The sequence below is a fragment of the Salmo trutta genome, chromosome 37 (genome assembly GCF_901001165.1).
Source record: "Salmo trutta chromosome 37, fSalTru1.1, whole genome shotgun sequence".
Taxonomy (NCBI): Eukaryota; Metazoa; Chordata; class Actinopteri; order Salmoniformes; family Salmonidae; genus Salmo; species Salmo trutta.
This window is the reverse complement of record NC_042993.1, coordinates 27,962,170-27,985,004: the sequence shown is the minus strand read 5'-3', so window position 1 is coordinate 27,985,004 and position 22,835 is coordinate 27,962,170. Positions and strand designations below refer to the sequence as shown.

The window sequence follows — 22,835 nt, the reverse complement described above, 5'->3', positions numbered from 1 at the left end:
ATCTATCTCAAAGCGTTTAACTTGACTTCCCTATCTCTCCTGTTATGTGCCCCACCACCCCACGTCATGTTATCTTTCCTGTATATGATGAATTCAAAATAAGGATGTGGCTGGCTGTTAAACTCAAGTGGCCCTGAAACCTGAGTTCCATTTCTCCACTCTGTTCCATCTGATCCTGTCTACGCCAGATTCTGATGAAAGTCTTTCAGGGTGCTGAGGCTGTGTGGTGAGTGGTGTTGCTCTCTAATTGATTTTCTTTATCTCTGAATCACGCTACCTACCAAACCTTCTGATTCACTTGAATCTAACAGAGGAGAGGGGGGGAATAAAACACAATATCTGTTATTGTTGAGTGAGTGAGTGAGAGAGAGAGAGAAGCTCAGACTAGGAAATTTAATCTCCCTGTTCAACTGTGTGGATATGTCAAATGATTTACTTATTGGTAATTTAATAGGATGTAGTGACATATCATCAGTACATGTATCTAACTTGAAATGTTTTGAATCCAACCTGACATCATGACCTTTTCAGTTTTATTGTGACAAATATACAACACTTTTGGCATCACTACTAGCTGATCACTATCTGCACTCATACTACTTATACACTTTTGGAATATTAATGGGAAAAACTAAGTATATCTCTCATTCTTGGATAGGTATAAGATGTTTATGTGCTGTCAATATATGCAAAAGAGGATGTGAAAGAGATTGTTTTCCTCTTTCTGCCCTTTTGTTTTTATGACAAATTATTAGTCATTGAGAGGTCTAGTGTCTCAGGTCACCTTCCAGCAAAGAAGATACCTCTAATTGAAAATTAAAGGGCAGATTGTCAAATAGTGATTTGTACATATCTATGATATGTTCACCAAATTAACTAAAAGTACAATTGAAGCTTTGCGGAGAAAGAGGAACAAAAGGAGAAATAGTCCTAGCTTTAACATTGTCAGCCTGTTAGAGGATATTGCCTAATCGAGAAAGAGGGACTGTTGTAACATTTACCACAATGGCTTAAGAGAACAACAAGTTGAAGGGGAGACAGAGGAACAAGGTATAGAACATGTTGAAATATTTTATCTTTGCAACACATCCATTACACAACAAAGGGTGTCAAAATCTCTCTGAAACAATAACATACTTTTGTGAGAATAATGTGCCGTTATAGGTAGTTTGGGGAACAACCCTTTAGGGCAAAAAAGTCCACTCCGTACTTGTAAATTACATTATAAAATCCAACCATTCCATGGAATGCCTGTAGACATGGCATCTAAAGGTACTCAAACATTTTACATAAATTAGGCTTGTTTATTGACCATCCTGACATATTTGTATTACACTGATAAGTTAGCCTATAGAAGGAAATATATCATAACCCTGCTTTCCTTTAATCGAAAACAGGAAATTGGCATTCTCATTTGCATTCACAAGCATACTAAATAATGACGCTAGAGAGCGACATGCTAGCCGGTGACAAAATAAATCACTCCAAATGTAATAACTTTTTTTCTGTCCGTCTCTCTCTGTCTCTCTCTCGCTCTCTCTCCTGTCACGTTCTGTCTGTCAGTCTATCTCTCTGTCACTTTCTCTTTCTCTCTCTCAAGGCAGCAAGGGACATTTAGGAGCCATAGGCAATTAGCTCCCTGCAATAATAATAAGGCGAATCTCTGCATAGGAAGAAGAGCGAAGTGGAGGCCTTTATGCAGACAGCTGATAAGCAGTAAATAGAAGAAGACTTCAATGGCCTCGCATCATGCATCCACTACATAGGTTGCGTCCCAAATGTTGGGAATAGGGTGCCATTTGGAAAGCAGACGTCTTTTCCGTCCCCTACTATACAGGTTAGGACAAGAGGATTCTAATATCCCATAACTCTTTGCATAATTGCAGAAAAAGTCAATACAATGGGACCAGCAATGCGAGCAAAAATGACTGGAAGTTAATGTTAGCAGTACAGAAAATGTGTCATCAAAGTGGAAAATAAACACAATTATAGTGAATTTCATCTAACTACTCAGCAAACACATGGCATAACTGTTTTACTGTCCTTCTATTCATATAAATGTTTTTCAGATTATCTACAGCCAATTTATTACTTGATTTTCAGACCGCTGAATGGTAACCAAAGGGTAACCAAATTCAGAAACACATTTCAATTTCCACTGGTCTATAGCAGTTATTTCCCTATTTCAGTGATTTTTAATATTAAGTGATGATAAATAATTTGTCAACGTTTCAGAACCTGCAGAGCCTTGGTAGACTGGCAGAGAGACAGGCAGGGAGAGAGATCTCAAGGATGTACATGTCACCGCCCTCAAACGAGCAATAATCTAATTCCCAACATACACTCTCATTGGTCATGGCATCCTCCATCTTAGCCATGAGGGCCTAGTTACATTTCACCTACTTGGCATATGTATTCTAGCCAAATAACAGTAATGGGGGCAGGGCTGTGATTGGACCATTGCCAGAGGGTGACAAGACGTTTCACAAGGATGTCATTTTCTCAGTTATTTTCCTATTTCAGTGATTTTAAATATTAAGTGATACATTATTTGGCAACTGTTCAGAAACTGCAGAGCATGGCATTTTGAGTGGTGCAGTGGTCTAAGGCACTGCATCACAGTGCTAGCTGTGCCACTAGAGATTCTGGGTTCAAGTCCAGGCTTTGTCGCAGCCGGCCGCGACCGGGAGACCCATGGGGCGGTGCACAATTGGCCCAGCGTCGTCCGGGTTAAGGGAGGGTTGGGCCGGCAGGGATGTCTTTGTCACATCACTCACTAGCGACTCCTGTGGCGGGCCGGGCGCAGTTCACGCTGACACGGTTGCAAGGTGCACGGTATTTCATCCGACACATTGGTGCGGCTGGCTTCTGGGTTAAGTGGGCATTGTGTCAAGAAGCAATGTGGCTTGGTTGGGTTGTGTTTCAGAGGACGCACGGCTCTCGACCTTCGCCTCTCCCGAGTCCGTACGGGAGTTGCAGCGATAGTACAAGACTGTAACTACCAATTGGATACCACAAAATTGAGGAGAAAGGGGCGTAAAAGTAACAAAAAATAAAAACATTTAAAATAAGAAACTGAAAGGCCTTGGTCCACTGGCAAAGAGACAGGCATGTTTGAGAGGTTTGCAACCAGAGAGAGAGCAAGAGAGAGAACGAGAGAGAGAAATCAAGGATGTACATGTCAACACCCTCAAACAAGCTATAATCTAATTCCGAACACACACTCTCATTGGGCATTCCATCCTCCATCTTAGCCCTGAGGGCCTAGTTACATTTCACAAGAGGTTTCACAAGGATGTGGTTTTCAGTTGCCTGTCACCAGTATGTGCCTTCTCAGCATGGAGATAACACAGAGGTTGTAAAAACAAGAGTCATATTCATTAGGTACCAAACGGAAGAAAAAGAAGAGAGACAAGCTGATCTTGTCCAATAAGAAGCGCTCAAATTTCATTTTGCATTGCATAATGTTTTGCTACAGTGTACCTGAAGGGGACAGTCCCACATGACAGAGAGGAAATAACCGACCTCTCTTTTTCCTCACAGAACATATAGAGACACAAGCATGACCTGAGTGAATCGGCTGATGGCCATCTTACCATTGGTGATTGGTGCACTCTGATCTTTAGACTTTAGAATCAGTCTTTAAGTCATTAACAAATTTCCTATGACTGAGGAATTGTGAGTATCCCAGTGTTTCTTTGTTTGTCATAGACAGCTGTCTATTCTTTTTTTTCCCTCGTAATTTCCGTGTGTCAGTTGTGGATGATGCATCTTCATTCATGTCAGCTTGTAGTGTCAAACAGTGTGTTCATGACAGGTTAGAAAAAATATAGTCATTATCATTTCCATTACAATTTATACACTGTTGTCCATCAATACGAGCTCCGGAATTTCAAATGTTGTTTTGATTCCATTAAATGCAATGTACTTCCACCCATTCTTCTTCAAAATCACTCATTTCACATCTTCCCCTCTCACAGGTTTGTATCACCATGGCATCAGCCTGGATAACAATGTTTGCCACGCTGCTGCTGGCATTTGTGAACGGAACGAAAGATGGTGAGTGCTGTCTTTGTAATAAATAACCTCTAAATGGCAACACCTTGCCAGCAGTAGCACAGACAATAGAATAGACACTTCACATCCCATTGTCTTAAAAATGTTATTTTGAAATGCAAATCTTGAGGTGATCAGTGTAATTTGAGTTTCACTGAGACACGCAAATATACAGTAGGCAAGAAATATGGAGCTGTAAGTCTTTTATTTGGTGGCTTAAAGAGACCCTTTTCTACCTTCTCCCTCAATGTTGCTGATGCATTGATCTGCTCTTGGCTCTCTTTCCATTCCTGACAGAGGTTCACACGTCTCCATCTGTGCGGGTACACACTTCCACCCCTGTGGTGGCCTTGGGGTCACCGGTGACTGCCTCTTGCATCATCAGAGATGACTGCCCACTCATAAAGGGGGCAGTCTGGCACCTCAACCACATTGTCTGGCACCTCAACCAACGCCTTATTCCCAGCAGTCCTGCAGCAGCCAATGAGAGTGGTAGAACCTCCGCAGCGGCCACCAATGAAAGTGGCTGGATCTCCACCGTTTTATATTCTGTGGCCAATCAGAGTGGCTGGAACTCAACAGTGTTTATACCTAGCTTCACGGACACCAAGGGATATCTCACGTGCTGTGTCCTCCACACCTTCCCGTGTCAGATCGTAGGAGCAGTGGAGATAAGAGCTGGATGTGAGAGATCTTTCTTTCTTTCTTTCTTTCTTTGTTTTGTTTGTGCCTGTTCAGTGGTGTGCTGTATGTATAGTCTACCATAGCTCCATTATCATTCATAGTAAGGGATATCCCTTACCCCACATAAAAAGATTACAGATGGGACCATGGTAAAGAATGGTATTTCTTTATTTTTTTTTATGTTGGAATGAAAAATGCAGGTTTGTCATGTAGTGCCACACCTCCCTGGTTTCCCTCATGTCCAACATCTAGTATTGAACATGCTGTACTTTCATTTCAAGGAGCAGTTCTGAGAAATCTGAGCATAAAATAAGAATTAATTCAAATGTTTTTAAAGGTGGACTTCGCTCTCACACAGTCACACACAGTATCTGTGCACGTGCACGGGTTCGCCACACGACCAAAACAGCAGTGAAATTGAGCATCGTGCTTCAACTCTCTTTGTTATTGAGAAAACTGACCCACTATGCTGTTTACTTTCTGCGTCTACTTCATATCGCTGAGTCTACATTTACATGTTTTAAACATACGTTTCACCTCAGATAAAGAATACAAACCTGAACTGATAATGAACAGTTCAGTAATGCAGTTCTGAAGATTTGATCATTTTCTGTTCCAAAATCAAATCAAAATCAACTCAAATGTAATTCTAAAGCTCTTTTTACATCAGCAGATGTTACAAAGTCATCATACAGAAACCCAGTCTGAAACCCCAAACAGCATGCAAGAAAGATGTAGAAGCACGGTGGCTAGGAAAAACTCCCTAGAAAGGCAGGAACCCCACAGGCTCTGAGGGCTGAGCACTAACTAACTTTTACATTGTTTTGCTCACCCCAATAATTGTTATTTTCATAGTTCCACCCCCAGCACCACAGAACCTTAGCTGCCTGACTAACCTGACCAAACCGGAAACCCTCTCATGCCAATGGGACCCAGGACAGGACACCCACCTGCCCACACAGTACACTCTCTACACTGAGATCAGGTAACACGTGGCTATTGGCAGAGAACAAGTGCATCTGTTGTATTTTTAGATTTACATTTACATTTACATGTTAAATGTTTATTGTAATTACGATGCTATTTTTTAAATGCTTTCTTGGACAATCTAGCTACTTTGCCCCTCAGGGCCATTGTAATATAAACGCCTGCATATGTGTGGTGGTTATCCAAAGAGAACCAGTTGTAAGGGTCCTGTGTGTAGCTGGTGCAGAGAGTCAGGCACAGGACAGAAAGTAATCAACGTACTTTTACTCAGAATGACAAATGTACACAGTAACATCACGAGCACACCATAACGGACCCGAAAATACAATAAACAATCACTCACAAACAAACATGGGGAACAGAGGGTTAAATAATAAACAGGCAATTGGGTGAGTGAAACCAGGTGTGTAAGACTAAGACAAGACAAATGGAAAATGAAAAGTGGATCGGCGGTGGCTAGAAGGCCGGTGACGCCGAACGCCGCCCGATCAAGGAGAGGGACAAACTTCAGCGGAAGTCGTGACAGTACCCCCCCTTGACGCGCGGCTCCGGCAGCGCGCCGACACCGACCTCGGGGACGACCCAGAGGACGAGGCGCAGGGCGGTCCGGGTGGAGACGGTGGAAATCCCGCAGCAACGAAGGGTCCAAGATGTCCTCCACCGGCACCGAGCATCTCTTGTCCCTGCCGTACCCCTCCTACTCCACGAGGTATGGAACAAGGGATTAATACGGTAATCTGGGGGAAGCTGTAACCTATAGCATACCTCGTTCAGTCTCCTCAGGACTTTGAATGGCCCCACAAACTGCAGACCCAGCTTCCGGCAGGGCAGGCGGAGGGACAGGTTCCGGGTCCAGAGCCAGACCCGATCCCCCGGTGCGAACACCGGGGCCTCACCATGGTGACGGTCGGTGCTCGCCTTCTTCCGCCTCACGGCCCGTTGCAGGTGCACATAGGCGGCGTCCCAGGTCTCCTCCAAGCGCTTAACTTCTTAAAGTGTAGGGGGCAGTATTTTCACGGCCGGATGAAAAACGTACCCAAATTAAACTGGTTACTACTCTGACCCAGAAACTAGAATATGCATATTATTAGTAGATTTGGATAGAAAACACTCTGAAGTTTCTAACGGTTTGAATGATGTCTGTGAGTATAACAGAACTCATATTGCAGGCAAAAACCTGAGAAAAATCCAACCAGGAAGTGGGAGATCGGAGAAAAGTAGTTCTTCTTTTGAATCCCTATCGAAACTACAGTCTCTGTGGGGTCATGTTGCACTTCCTAAGGCTTCCATTGGCTGTCAAAAGCCTTCAGAACATTTTTACATCATTCTCCTGTAACCGGGCAGAGAATAGGAGCTCAGTCAATGAGTGGACTGCCTATGGACAAAGGACTTGGTGATGCGACAGCCCGATAGCGTGCCCCTCCTTCTTTTTCTTCTGGAATGAATACGCTATTGTCCGGTTGGAATATTATTGCATTTTTACAACGTTTGACATGCTCCTACTAACGGTAATGGAACATTTTGACTTTGTGTCTCGAATTATGCTCGCGCATTATGCTTTTTGGATAGTGACCTGAACGCACGAACAAAACGGAGGTATTTGGACATAAATATGGATTATTTTGAACAAAAACAACATTTCTTGTGGAAGTAGCAGTCCTGCGAGTGCATTCTGACGAAGATCAGCAAAGGTAAGAGAATATTTATAATACTAATTCTGAGTTTAGGTGACCCCAGAACTTGGCGGGTGTCTGTATAGCTTGCTTTGATGGTGAGCCATGTACTCAGAATATTGAAAAATGTGCTTTCGCCGAAAAGCTATTTTAAAATCTAACACAGCGGCTGCATCAAGGATTATTGTATCTATAATTCTTAAAATAATTGTTGTGTATTTTGTCAATGTTTATGATGAGTATTTTTGTAAATTGATGTGCTCATTCACCGGCGGTTTTGGTGGGAATGCATTTTCTGAACATCACGTGCCAATGTAAAATGCTGTTTTTGGATATAAATATGAACTTTATCGAACAAAACATACATGTATTGTGTAACATAATGTCCTAGGAGTGTCATCTGATGAAGATCGTCAAAGGTTAGTGCTTCATTTAGCTGTGTTTTGGGTTTTTGTGACACCTCTCCATGCTAGGAAAATGGCTGTGTGGTTATTTTTGTCTATGTACTCTCCTAACATAATCTAATGTTTTGCTTTCGCTGTAAAGCCTTTTTGAAATCGGACAATGTGGTTACATTAAGGAGAAGTGTATCTTTAAAATGGTGTAAAATAGTCGTATGTTTGAGAAATTGAAATTATGATATTTTTGCTGTTTTGTATTTCGCGCCATGCTATTTCACTGGCTGTTGAATAGTGTGGGATGGTCACGTCCCACCTTGCCCAGAGAAGTTAAACCATTTGTTCACCGCAGGAGCTTCGATCTGGCTCTGATGCCATGGTGCCAGAACCGGTTGATAAACCAGTACGCACTGGAAAGGAGAGAGGTTAGTGGAGTTTTGGGCCATCTCTGCCCAGAGGATGAATGCCGCCCACTCCCCCGGCCGGTCCTGGCAATATGACCACAGATACCTACCCACATCCTGGTTTACTCTGCCTGTTGAGGGTTCAGTCTCCTCGCCGCCCGGATATACTCCAGATTGCGGTGGTCAGTCCAGATGAGAAAAGGGTGTTTAGCCCCCTCAAGCCAATGTCTCCACACCTTCAGAGCCTTGACAACAGCCAACAGCTCCCGGTCCCCCACATCATAGTTTTGCTCCACCAGGCTGAGCTTCTTTGAAAAGAAAGCACAGGGGCGCGGAGCTTTGGTGGTGTGCCAGAGCGCTGAGAGAGCACGGCTCCTATCCCAGCCTCGGACGCGTTCACCTCCACTATGAACGCAAAAGAGGGATCCGGATGAGCCAGCATGGGAGCCGAGGTAAACGGAGCCCTCAGGTGACCAAAAGCCCTGTCCACCTCAGCCGACCACTGCAGCCGCCACGGTCCCCCCTTCAGCAGTGAGGTAATGGGAGCTGCTACCTGACCAAAACCCCGGATAAACCTCCAGTAGTAGTTGTCAAACCCTAGAAACCGTTTCATTTCCTTTACCGTGGTGGGAGTCGGCCAATTACGCACGGCTGAAATGCGGTCACTCCATCTCCACCCCTGAAGTGGAAATGCGGTACCCTAGGAAGGAGACGGACTGTTGGAAGAACAGACATTTCTCAGCCTTGACATACAGGTCATGCTCCAACAGTCGACCAAGCACCCTGCGCACCAGGGACACATGCTCGGCCCGTGTAGCGGAGTATATCAGAATGTCATCGATATACACCACTACACCCTGCCCGTGCAGGTCCCGGAAAATCTCGTCAACAAAGGCCTGGAAGACTGATGGAGAATTCATCAACCAGTACGGCATGACGAGGTACTCATAGTACCCTGAGGTGGTACTAATTGCCATCTTCCACTCGTCCCCCTCCCGGATACGCACCAGGTTGTAAGCACTCCTGAGATCCAATTTTCTAGAGAAGCGCGCTCCGTGCATTGACTCGATCGCACTGGCGATGAGAGGCAGCGGGTAGCTATACCTCACTGTTATCTGACTGATCCCTCGATAGTCAATACACGGGCGCAGACCCCATCCTTCTTCTTCACAAAAAAGAAACTCGAGGAGGCAGGTGAAGTGGAGGGCCGAATGTAGCCCTGCACCAGGGACTCGGAGACATATGTTTCCATAGCCGCCGTCTCCTCCTGTGACAGAGGATACACGTGACTCCTGGGAAATGCTGCGTCTACCAGGAGATTTATCGCACAATCCCCACTTCGATGGGGTGGTAATTTAGTCGCCCTCTTCTTACAGAAGGCGAGAGCCAAATCGGCATATTCTGAGGGGATGCGCACGGTGGAGACCTGGTCTGGACTTTCCACCATAGTCGCACTGATGATGGAAACCCCCACACACCTCCCTGAGCACTCTGTGACCACCCCTTGATAGCCCTCTGTTGCCACGAAATAGTCGGGTTAAGACAGGCCAACCAGGGTAGGCCCAGCACCATGGGAAACGCAGGAGAATCAATAAGGAAGAGACTGATTCTCTCCTTGTGACCCTCCTGCGTAACCATGTCAAGTGGAGCGGTGGCCTCCCTAATCAACCCTGACCCTAATGGCCGACTATCTAGGGCGTGCACAGGGAAGGGCATATCCACAGGAACAAGGGGAATCCCTAAACTACGAGCAAATGAACGGTCAATAAAATTCCCAGCTGCGCCTGAATCTACTAGCGCCTTACGCTGGGAATGCGGGGAAAACTAAGGAAATGAAATAAACACATACATGTGAGCAACAGTGGGCTCTGGGTGAGCCTGGTGCCGACTCACCTGGGGTGACACGATAGTGCCCTGCCTGCTGCCTTGACTCCCTGAGGAACCCCCCCTTGCATCGACCAGCAGTGTGCCCTCTGCGGCCACAGATGGTGCAGGGAATGGCCCCTCCTCCGGTCGCCCTAAGTGCAGCACCTCCCAACTCCATGGGCGTCGGAGCGGAGGTGCTGGGGGATGGAACTAACAGGTCCCGATCCGGACGTCAGCGGGCAGTCAGCAGGTTGTCCAGCCGGATGGACATGTCCACCAGCTGGTCCAATGTGAGGGTGGTGTCTTGGCAGGCCAACTCCCGACTTACGTCCTCATGCAGACTGCGCCTGTAGTGATCGATCAGGGCCCTATCGTTCCATCCCGCGCTGGCGGCCAGGGTCCGGAAGTCCAAGGCGAAATCCTGCACGCTCCTCGTCCCCTGCCTCAGGTGGAACAGACGTTCCACTCAGGCGGGTGGTCGAACACTGCCCAAAAGCGGCGGGTGAACTCTGCGTAATGGTCCAACGCCACGTCTCTCCCACTCCAAGGCTTTGCCTGTGAGGCAGGAGACGAGGGCAGACACACTCTCAAGCCCCGAAGGAGCCGGGTGGACGGTCGCCAGGTAGAGCTCCAGCTGTAGTAGAAACCCCTGGCATCCGGCAGCCGTCCCATCATACTCCCTCGGGAGCGCGGGTCAAATCCCGCTGGGACCAGGTGGAAGAGGGGTGGACAGTGGGACCTGTTGTAGTGGGATTGGTGGAGGCGCTGGAAAATCTCCTCCTCTCTCCCAACGATCCATGGCTATGCCCAGACGTTGCAACATGGTCGCGTGCTGCTGAACGCGCTCCTCCACTGCAACTGGGAGGGCGTCTGCTCCTGCTGACTCCATTCTTTGGGTGAGTGATTCTGTAAGGGTCCTGTGTGTAGCTGGTGTAGAGAGTCAGGCGCAGGACAGCAAATATGAGTAATCAATGTACTTTTACTCAGAATGACAAATGTACAAAGTAACATCACGAGCACACCATAACGGACCGAAAATACAATAAACAATCACTCACAAACATGGGGAACAGAGGGTTAAATAATAAACAGGTAATTGGGTGAGTGAAACCAGGTGTGTAAGACTAAGACAAAACAAATGGAAAATGAAAAGTGGATCGGCGGTGGCTAGAAGGCCGGTGACGTCGACCGCCGCCCGAACAAGGAGAGGGACTGACTTCGGCGGAAGTCGTGACACCAGTTTAGATGTTACTTCCACGATGCTTTCTGTGGCAACCTACTAGTATCACTATGCATAGGTGTGGAGGTTATCCAAAGAACTTAAAAGGCGAAGATGCGTAACTGTGATTTGCTCAAGAAGTTTTAAGAAGTTTTAAGAAGTATTATTTCTTCATCTTAACAGGGACTTACCAGAGAGCAACACGTACATGCTGCCGCCAGGGGTACATCACTACAAGATACCACGGACCGGCTTTGTTCTCTTCTCAGAGATAGAAATACATGTCAAGGCAGTGAATGCCTTGGGTCAAGCCACCTCAACATCTTTGCTTCTGGAGCCAATGGAATCAGGTAAGGAAGTAGTGATTTGGGCCATGATTTACAGAATATGGTGTCCATATTAGGACAACCTCAGTCACACCGACTTGGTGTCACTTGTGACTCTGAAGCTGTCCTAATACAGACAATGTAAAAAGATAGTTATTCTGAAGCTCACTGTATTCTTTAAACCTAAAACACAGAACCTTATGCACAAGTACTTTGTGGCATGGTATTGAGATTAAGCTACTCACATCATAGGAGTTCTAATATAACTCTCATATTGCAGCCAAGTTTGACCCTCCAAAAGTTATGAAGGTTCAAGCAGAGCCAAACAGGTATGGCTGCCTAAGGCTCAGCTGGGGTCTCTCTGAACAGCAAGCGTGGGTGACCACTGTGACCTTGGAGGTGCGACTGAAAACAGCAAACAGCAAGCAGTGGAGTGAAGAACCAGTAAGAGAATGTCCATTTCCTAAGTGTCCACATACTGCAACCGTTTGAACAAAAATTATTTTGATTAAACAACATGAAAAATAAATGAGGTATAAATGAGGTACTAGGTAACCATAAAAATAATGACATTAATGTGAGTGTGTGTGTTTGTGTGTGTGTTTGCGTGTGCATGTATGTTTGTGTGTGCGTACGCACGTGCGTGAATGTGTGTTAGGTCCCTGTGCCCCGCTTAATGCGCCAGAGACCCATGGAGGTGTGTCGTCTGCTTCACGGGACTGAGTACCACATCCAGATACGGGTCAGGTATCACCAGAGTCCATGGAGCGAATGGAGTAACAGCAATACTGCCGTCACGCTTGAGAGGGGTATGTCCTGCATCAATTCTGTTTTAATATAATGTAATTTATCACTCCCATGGTACAAATCTTTTAATCTATTTCTTATTCTTCCGTTCATTGGGTTTACTTTTCACTCTATGCTAATGAAATGTCCTACATTTTCTATCCCTCTTTTTACAGCTCTGGTAGAATGTATGTATTGACTAACACTAGGCTCTTTGGAAGTGAATTTATAGCCTACACCTGTCTAGTCTGCAATAATTCTTTGCTTCTCCTCACAACTGAGAGGCACAAACATTTGACGAGTTTCAAAATGGACACTTCTGCTTCTTTTCAGCTCCCACCGGACGACTCGACTCTTGGATGAAGGTTTCTAGGGAGCAGAGGCAAAAGTCTCTCAGTGTACACTTGTTTTGGAAGGTGAGAACGACACACAGAACACATTCAAATTTGACACATCACAAACTTTGTTTCCTGTGATAGTGGTCCACACAACTTGCCCTTCCTCATTCATCTCCGTTCTTCCTTTTGTAGCCATCGAAGCAGTTCCGTGCCAATGGCAAGATCCTGTCCTATGTTGTCTCGCGCCAGAGACAACCCCTGAAAAAGGGACAGTTGTGCGTCACATTGGATAGCCACTGTGTTTTCCAGCTTCCCAGAGGGGCAAGGAAAGTGTTCCTCAGTGCCGGGAACGCTGCAGGGACATCCAGCCCCACGGAGGTGGAAGTGTTTCAACACAGAGGTAAAGTTTTATTAATAGTTAGATTGTGTATAAAGGGGTATTTTACTCAATCTTTTAGCATTTTGTTTATTAGTCCACTGTTAATAAAATCCCAATAAATAGTATGTCAGCAGTACATTTTTCAAGATAGAGCACTTTCAGTATAGAGCGAAAACGAAATATCCCTGTTGCTGAATTCAAAATCATCCCCTACACCCTAGGCACTCCTGTAGATCTGAGTGGATTGCATATATATTAGCATTATGGTAATATCTTCCTCTGATTGGCTGGGTGGAAATGTCACCATATTTCGTCCACCTATGCAATCCTCTGATCTAGGCCAGGGGTCAATTAAGAAATCACAATATATGCATAAGCAGAAGGTGTTATGTGTGTTATGTCAGCGTCCCTAACACCCTATTCCCTATATAGTGCACTATTTTTGAGTTCTATGTGCACTATACAGGGAATATGATGTCATTTGGGACTCAATCTATGTGTGTTTAAGCTTACCTGTGACATATTGTGTGGTAAAAATCTCTATCTGTCTCCAGCTCTGGCAGCAGTCTCTGACGTCAATGTCCTTCCTCATGATGAGAGATCACTACTGGTCAAGTGGACAAGCATACATTCATCCAGTGTCACAGGCTATGTTGTGGAGTGGAGGCCATTGTGGAAAATGGACCCTTCCCTCATCTTGTTTGACCACATTGACAGGAATCAATCCAGCACTCTAATATCAGGTATGGTTTATGTCAGTTATAACGGTATACATTCATAATGTACACTCTGTGGTTTCATTTACCTGTCATGTGTCTCTAGTTCTGTGTTAGAAGTTTGTGGGAGGACTATGTATTCCTTTTATGTACAATTCTCCTGGCTGCACAATTCATTTATCTGCAGCGACAATAACGTTTTCATTGAATTGCATCTATGGTATCAGCTTGTGAGCGAGTGTGTTCTCTAGTTTGTTGTTTGAGTTGATTTGTGCAGACTTTTTCTTTGCAGGATTTATCCACATACTATGAATTTATGAACTTGGATTCACTGTTATCTCTTTCTCCTTGTCTACAGAGAGCATTGAGCCATACAATCCCTATGGGATCTCTGTGTATCCAAGGTATAAGGACGGGATTGGCCTTCCTCAAACCGTTGAGGCGTACTCTAGACAAAAGGGTAAGTCGGTAAACACTAACCCTTATACCTTGGACTTTGTAAGATCTTTACAAGATCAAGGGAGGTGTTGCAGGCTTCCTTTGAGTCAATGAGGTGCGAATTAGCTGCAAACAAGCTGATGAAAGGTGGTACAATGCCTCCCTCTATTGGAGACATATAGCAAATTACACTTCCTCATACTGCTACCACCATTACTACAAGCTTATTCTACTCCATTTACATCAAGCGCCTACATTATAGCTCTTTGTCAGCATGACAATACCAACAAATCAAAGCACTATTAAGTTTATGACATTATATAATTGATATGGTAATCACCACTACTTTTACTGCCATTTAATCCATATAGTCCTTAATGTTCTCCGTTGTTTATGGCAGCCCCATCTGCCGCCCCAAGTCTGAGGGTGAGGGAGATGTTGCATTCTCGTATTGAGCTTACTTGGGAGGAGATTCCACTATGCCAGAGGAATGGGATCGTGCAGAGCTACCAGATCTTCTACTGGGATGAGCAGGGTAACACCAAAGGTGGAAAGATGCTTATTGTAATGCTGTTGATGATTCACCATTGATGATACAACTATAGATGACTGAAAGTTCATACAAAAGCCTTATTTTGCCAGGCTGTCATTGTAAATAAGTATTTAGGTCACACTGTATGTGAATAGTCTAGATGCTCTACAGATGGTCATACGATCAACTGCTTTCTAAGGTTATGGTTAGGTTTAGAATAAGGCTTAGGGTAAGGGTTAAGTTTAGGGTTAGGATAATGGTAATGGTTAAGGTTAGGTTTAGAGCTAGGGTTAGTAGATAGTTAGTGGAGCATCTACAGATGGACTATCCAGATAAAGTGTTACCAGTATTTATTCCCAACTGACTTGCCTGGTTAAATAAATTAACATGTAAACTCATACTGCAGTTGCTGTGTCACTCTTTTACAGTTGTGACTGCTGAGCTGGAAAAGAGGAGGGTGGTTCTACGAGAGCTCGACCGTTCATCCTCATACAAAGCCTTTATTATGGTTAGCACAGGTGGCGGGAGTCTGAACGGATCAGAGGTTACACTCAAAACTGAACCAATGGGTTGGTATTAGAATTTTGTCAAAAAGTAAAGTCAATCAGTGAAGTGCTTTTAAATAAAAGTAATGTGCGGTGTTATTTGAGGACTAGTCTCGCTTCCAGACTCATGGCGCTCCACCCTATGTGAGGTCAGATACTGTATCAGTAAATTGTCTAAAACATATGTCCTAAATCTAAATCTATATATTTTCAGACGACTTGGCTATCATCTTGATAGTTATTTCCTCTGGTGTTGGGCTGTCATTGCTCATCATTATCTCAGTTCTGGTCTGCTTCTCAACACATGAACGGTGAGAACTCAACATTGACTTCATGTCAGTAAATACTTGTGTGTTTGTGCTATTTAAAAACAATACAAGTTTCTGTTCTTATCCGAAGGTTGAAGATGTGCTTTTGGCCCAAGATCCCCGACCCTGCCAACAGCAGCATCAAAAGGTGGACCACATTGGATTCAATGCAGGTGCAGTATTAGGATTATCATGACAAACCATGTAATCAGTGTGTGTGTATAATCCCTAAACATAAGGGTTACTAATCTCTTAGGCATTTATGCTTCTCTTCTATTTAATGTTTCTGTGGTTTGACCAAGGAGATACATGTTTATTTTTCTCTTTGAAGGATATACCCCCTGTTGAGGACATGCAGGAATCCAGCCTGGTCTATCTCTCCCATCTCAGCCTCCTGGACCTGCCCAAGAAGGGTCTCGAGAAGAGGGATGGCGAGATCACAGATGACCCCTGGTGCCGCTGCAGTGACACCAGTGACCTGGGCGAGTCCATTTGTGGCTCTCCCCATGCCCTCAGCCCTAGCTACATAGGGTCACACCAACACTCTGTTCCGTATGCCACTGTGGTCTTTGATAGCCCATACTCAATTCAGCCACCAAGCCAAGCCCATGCCTACCTGCGCTCAGAGTCCACACAGCCACTCCTGGAGGAGGAGCTCGAGGAGCCCTCTAGCCCAAAGGAGTACCAGAATGTTCCCGTCCATGGGACATCTGGGGAGCAAGTTTCCTTTAGAGAATGCCTGAATGACGGCCCAGGAAGGGGAGAGTTATGCATTCTTTGGGATGACTTTCCCTTGCTTAGGGCTTTGGCAATGAATGATGTTCAAAGTGAAACCTAATCAGTGGTATTGAGATTTTGAAATGTATGCAAGATATGTGAGATGTTTGTCACAGAATGGCAGATACGTGTTCAACACCAATGATGTTTTCAAGACAGGGCCAACATGATTGCCCAGTTTGTGAATGTTAGTGCTACAAAAAAGTGCACTGAAAAATAGTCATTAATAAAGTTCATGTGTGGTCATGTTGATCAATATTTTGTCTCTTCTGGTCTGATGTAAATCATAAAATAAATGTCTGATCAATATTGTCATTTATAATGCTAATACAGAGGCACCAATAAATTGTCCAGTACAGTTATTGTATGCTGTTTTCATATACATTCCCTTATGTCTAAGCTTCTAAGGCAGGGATCCCCAACTAGCGGCAAGCGGTCTTCTGGTCAGGCTCCATAGACGGGCACATCGCGCACCGCTCCCGAGCATACTACTCGCCAATGTCCAGTCTCTTGACAACAAGGTAGACTAAATCCGAGCAAGGGTAGCATTCCAGAGATACATCCGAGACTGTAACGTTCTTTGTTTCACGGAAATATGGCTCACTCGAGACACGCTATCTGAGTCGGTACAGCCACCTGGTTTCTTCACGCATCGCGCTGACAGAAACAAGCATCTCTCTGGTAAGAAGAAGGGTGGGGGTGTATGCCTTATGATTAACGAGACGTTGTGTGATCATAACAACATACAGGAACTCAAGTAATTTTGTTCACTTGACTTAGAATTCCTCACTATCAAATGCCGACCGCATTATCTACCAAGAGAATGCTCTTCGATCATAATCACAGCCGTGTATATCCCCCCCCCCCCCCCCCCCAAAGCAGACACATCGACGGCCCTGAAAGAACTTCATTGGACTCTATGTAAACTGGAAACCACATATCCTGAGGCTGCATTTATTGTAGCTGGGGATTTTAACAAGGCTAATCTGAAAACAAGGCTCCACAAATTCTGTCAGCATATCGGTTGTGCTACCAGGGCGATCAAAACCCTAGACCACTGTTATTCTAACATCCGCGACGCATATAAGGCCCTCCCCCGCCCTCCCTTTGGAAAAGCTGACCACGACTCCATTTTGTTGCTCCCAGCCTGTAGACAGAAGCTAAAACGGGAAGCTCCCACCCTCAGGTCTGTTCAACGCTGGTCCGACTAATTTGATTCCACGCTTCAAGATTGCTTCGATCACGTGGACTGGGATATGTTCCGCATTGCTGCGAACAACAACATTGACGAATACGCTGACTCGGTGTGCGAGTTCATTAACAAGTGCATTGGTGATGTCGTACCAACAGCGTCTATTAAAACATTCCCCAACCAGAAACCGTGGATTGATGGCAGCATTCACGCAAAACTGAACGTGCGAACCACTGCTTTTAATCAGGGCAAAGTGACCGGAAACATGACCAAATATAAACAGTGTAGCTATTCCCTCCGCAAGGCAATCAAACAAGCTAAGCGGCAGTACAGAGACAAAGTGGAGTCGCAATTCAACGGCTCAGACACGAGAGGTATGTGGCAGGGTCTACAGTCCATCACGGACTACAAAAGAAAAATCAGCCCCGTCGCGGATCACGATGCCTTGCTCCCAGACAGACTAAACAATTTTTTTGCTCGCTTTGAGGAGAATACAGTGCCACTAACACGGCCCGCTACCAAAAGCTGCGGACTCTCCTTCACTGCAGCCAACGTGAGTAAAACATTTAAACGTGTTAACCCTCGCAAGGCTGCAGGCCCAGACGGCATCCCCGGCCGCGTCCTCAGAGCGTGCTCAGACCAGCTGGCTGGTGTGTTTACAGACATATTCAATCAATCCTTATCCCAGTCTGCTGTCCCCACATGCTTCAAGAGGGCCACCATTGTTCCTGTTCCCATTAAAGCTAAGGTAACTGAGCTAAATGACTACCACCCCGTAGCACTCACTTCCGTCATCATGAAGTGCTTTGAGAGACTAGTCAGGGACCATATCACCTCCACCTTACCTGACACCCTAGACCCACTACAATTTGCTTACCGACCCAATAGGTCCACAGACGACGCAATCACCATCACACTGCACACTGCCCTAACCCATCTGGACAAGAGGAATACCTATGTAAGAATGCTGTTCATCGATTACAGCTCAGCATTCAACACTATAGTACCCTCCAAACTCGTCATTAAGCTCGAGACTCTGGGTCTCGACCCCACCCTGTACAACTGGGTCCTGGACTTCCTGACGGGCCGCTCCCAGGTGGTGAGGGTAGGTAACATCTCCACCCCGCTGATCCTCAACACTGGGTCCCCACAAGGGTGCGTTCTCAGCCCTCTTCTTAACTCCTTGTTCACCCACGACTGCGTGGCCATGCACGAATCCAACTCAATCATCAAGTTTGCAGACGACATTACAGTGGTAGGCTTGATTACCAACAACGACGAGACGGCCTACAGGGAGGAGGTGAGGGCCCTTGGAGTGTGGTGTCAGGAAAATTACCTCGCACTCAATGTCAACAAAACAAAAGAGATGATCGTGGACTTCAGGAAACAGCAGAGGGAGCAGCCCCCTATCTACATTGACGGGACAGTAGTGGAGAGGGTGGAGAGTTTTAAGTTCCTCCGTGTACACATCACGGACAAACTAAAATGGTCCACCCACACAGACAGCGTGGTGAAGAAGGCGCAGCAGCGCCTCTTCAACCTCAGGAGGCTGAAGAAATTTGGCTTGTCACCAAAAACACTCAAAAACTTTTACAGATGCACAATCGAGAGCATCCTGTCGGGCTGTATCACCTCCTGGTACGGCAGCTGCTCCGCCCATAACCGGTAGGCTCTCCAGAGGGTAGTGAGTTCTGCACAACGCATCATCGGGTGCAAACTACCTGCCCTCCAGGACACCTACACCACCCAATGTCACAGGAAGGCCAAAAAGATCATCAAGGACAGCAACCACCCGAGCCACTGCCTGTTCAACCCTTTAACATCCAGAAGGCGAGGTCAGTACAGGTGCATCAAAGCTGGAACCGAGAGACTGAAAAACAGCTTCTATCTCAAGGCCATCAGACTGTTAAACAGCCATCACTAACATTGAGTGGCTGCTGCCAACATAGCTTTTCGGTGAAAGCACATTTTGCAATATTCTAAGTAGATAGCCCGGCATCACAGGGCTAGCTATTTAGACACCCCGCAAGATTAGCACTCACCAAAGTCAGATTTACTATCAGAAAAATGTTATTACCTTTGCTGTTCTTCGTCAGAATGCACTCCCAGGACTTCTACTTCAATAACAAATGTTGGTTTGGTTCAAAATAATCCATAGTTATGTTCAAATATCCTCTGTTTTGGTCGTGCGTTCAAGACACTATCCGAAGGGTAAATAAGGGTGATGCGCCCGACGCGTTTCGTGACAAAAAAATTCTAAATATTCCATTACCGTACTTCGAAGCATGTCAACCGCTGTTTAAAATCAATTTTTATGCCATTTTTCTCGTAAAAAAGCGATAATATTCCGACCGGGAATCTGTGTTTTAGTACAAAGAGAGAGAAAATAAAAACATGGTGTCGCCTCGTGCACGCGCCTCAGTCTGATTGTCCTCTGATAGACCACTTACCAAAGGCGCTAATGTTTTTCAGCCAGGGGCTGGAATTACATCATTCAGCTTTTTCCCGGGTTCTGAGAGCCTATGGGAGCCGTAGGAAGTGTCATGTTACAGCAAAGATCCTAAGTTTTCAATAAACAGAGTCAAGAAGCTCAAGGAATGGTCAGAGAGGGCACTTCCTGTACAGAATCTTCTCAGGTTTTTGCCTGCCATATGAGTTCTGTTATACTCAGACACCATTCAAACAGTTTTAGAAACTTTAGGGTGTTTTCTATCCAAATAATTATATGCATATTCTAGTTTCTGGGCAGTAGTAATAATCAGATTAAATCGGGTACGTTTTTTATCCGGCCGTGTAAATACTGCCCCCTAGCCCTAACAGGTTAATTGAATATATTTTTGATAAGCAGGGTATTTTTTACATTATCTAGATAAGTATTTTCCCTTAGGAAGTCAGCTGTGGTTGTAAGCAGTGTAAGAGATTTAACGCAACAAGGCTGTGGAATTGACATAACAGTATTATTATATTTTGTTGTGAATAAGGTCAATAATGGTAGACTTATGTCAACAGGACAGAGATATGACATTTGTAGGTGATCCAGGATCATTGAGGGAATCGAGTTAAAATTAAACAAACCAGACAGGTTGATTTTTCAAAAAATTCAGAAGTGCAACAGGGGAGACCGTGAGACATTTAGTCAATATTTGGAAACAAACCATATTTGATACTGACAGTTATGAGAAAGAGCGACAGACAGATAGATAGAAGGAAGGGCAGATGGAGAAGTCCTCCCCTGCACTGCTGAGACCTTGATGGGTTGGAAGTAGCAGGAGGAGAGCATAAGCCAGGAAGAGAAGATAAAAGTGACACAGAAGAATTAGATAACGGTTAGTGAGTGAAGACCAGCATAGTTCAATTATAAACAGGTGAGGACAGAAATAACACTGGGAGAGACAGAAAAGACATGAGAATAGAAGATAGGAAGATAATTTAGTTTGGTTCGTTTAGGTAGGATATTAATACATGGAGGGACTATCGGCTCCATTGGCATGTATTTTAGTTTTGATTTTAAGTTTATGTTTGGTAAATTCTCTAAGAAGAGATATGACTATTTACACAGACAAGCACATAGGCATTTAAAACCACACAAAGCAGCACAGATAAATCTTAAATGTACATTTTTTTAACATTTTAGTCATTTAGCAGATGCTCTTATCCAGAGCGACTTACAGTAGTGAATGCATACATTTCATTTCATACATTTTTTTTCTGTGCTGGCCCCCCGTGGGAATCGAACCCACAACCCTGGTGTTGCAAACACCATGCTCTACCAACTGAGCTACAGGGAAGGCCTTGACAGAGAATTGTTAAAGGGTAGCTAAGGATGAATGCCCAGGGAGAGTTGGACATGTGAAAAATGAAAGGGGGCAATCCTACAAGAGAAGGGCTGACATAAGGATAATTTACTGATCTTATCAAAGACATTGTTTAGATATTCAGCAATATTGATACATGGCTTGAGCCATGTATAAATAGGGGGAGTATGGTAGAGCAGGCGATAGAACAGGTTAGGATACTACTCAAACAAAAACGTTTTTTGTAGAATTTCCATTCCAACATTTGGAAATAGACTTATTGAACTATTCCGAATTAATGGGAAGAAGGGGTGTTTAAAAATAACAGATAAGTATAGCAAATGGGTAGAAGCGTTCCCAACTTACTTGGTGGACATGATTATGGTAGCTAGAATATTAGGTCAAGATATTATCCCTAGAGTTGGGTTACTGGAATCTATCTCTTTAAATGGTGGATGACATTTTAGCTAATCAGGTAGAGCCTATAGAATGCCAGAGTTAGGGAGAATAGAGATACCAGAACAGGTAGACATAGAAGTTGAAGAAATAATAACAGAACACATGAGAAGACTGTTTGTTAACCAAACCCGTATGTCCAAGATTTTGTGTCCAACAGGTGAATCACAGGAGAAGAGGATTCACTCAGTACAACCAGGAGACTGGGTGTGGATCCAGTCCCTGAGGAGAAAAGACGGGAAGCAGCCCTGTTGGGAAGGCCCATACCAGGTTCTGTTAAACCACTGCCTTTGCCATTAGAAAAGCTGAGAGAGTCACTTGGGTCCACGTTATCCACTGCAAGAAGGTATGTACACATATGAGCACTGCTGATCACACACAGAGTTAGGAGAAGAACCGATTACCAACAGGGTCCGGGGGCTACCTCCTTAACGAAGATTTCCTATCCCGACCGTTCATCACTGTTTGTGCTCCTAGAGGTGTGAGTATGGGGTGGTACCTAGCAGATCGACTAAGGGCAGGAGAGGGTTGGCGGTTTTTGGGAAGAGTAGAGACTCTGAGCTGCATCATAGTCTAATCTTTCTGATACATTCAGATCCACCACCTTCTGGTACTAATCATACGATACCGTTGTCATTGAGAAGAAGTAGAAGATAAACTATATAATACACTGATGAGTGACTTACAGAATATGGAGTCAAAGAAGATCAAGATGTAGGATTTAAGGTAAACATTAAACAACTTCCTGGGAAAGCAGACAACTGTACAGGGACTGGGTGGGTCAGATTGAAGTACTCGGCCAACCCACCTAGGTTCACTTAAATTCCTGATGAGCACCAGTGTTATAGATACAAGAATGGCACCGAGAACTTGGATGATTTTAATAGCTGGAAAGTAATTGTTAATGTGACTGACTTAGGTTTGAAAGATGAATAGAAAATTCTTAACCTCACAGCACCTA

At 44.8% G+C, this 22,835-nt stretch overlaps 1 protein-coding gene across 7 annotated transcripts; it reads left to right on the top strand.

The window, feature by feature from the left end:
• The first annotated feature begins 77 nt into the window (after nt 1-77).
• On the top strand, nt 78-16,790 carry csf3r (colony stimulating factor 3 receptor). 7 transcript variants are annotated; one of them, XM_029737812.1, is made up of 18 exons: nt 78-226; nt 1,564-1,837; nt 3,544-3,678; nt 3,981-4,059; nt 4,354-4,740; nt 5,596-5,725; nt 11,471-11,637; nt 11,894-12,057; nt 12,272-12,422; nt 12,733-12,815; nt 12,930-13,137; nt 13,671-13,859; nt 14,191-14,292; nt 14,671-14,817; nt 15,231-15,371; nt 15,562-15,658; nt 15,747-15,828; nt 15,987-16,493. In XM_029737812.1, the coding sequence occupies exons 4-18, from the start codon at nt 3,993-3,995 to the stop codon at nt 16,491-16,493; spliced, it is 2,622 nt and encodes an 873-aa protein (XP_029593672.1). In that variant the 5' UTR covers nt 78-226; nt 1,564-1,837; nt 3,544-3,678; nt 3,981-3,992. The 7 variants fall into 7 exon arrangements, with proteins under 7 accessions (XP_029593672.1, XP_029593671.1, XP_029593668.1 ...); XM_029737811.1 differs by having other exon boundaries at nt 3,544-4,059; nt 14,671-14,805; nt 15,987-16,790; XM_029737808.1 differs by having other exon boundaries at nt 79-226; nt 3,544-4,059; nt 15,987-16,790.
• The last annotated feature ends 6,045 nt before the right edge of the window (nt 16,791-22,835 follow it).

What these genes read in the sequence shown, in the direction of transcription:
- csf3r (XM_029737808.1), top strand. Translation starts at nt 3,918, where the DNA reads ATGCAATGTACTTCCACCCATTCTTCTTCAAAATCACTCATTTCACAT. An exon ending in TGTGAACGGAACGAAAGATG is followed by an intron (nt 4,060 to 4,353) that starts GTGAGTGCTGTC and finishes CATTCCTGACAG; the next exon opens with AGGTTCACACGTCTCCATCT. An exon ending in AGTGGAGATAAGAGCTGGAT is followed by an intron (nt 4,741 to 5,595) that starts GTGAGAGATCTT and finishes TTATTTTCATAG; the next exon opens with TTCCACCCCCAGCACCACAG.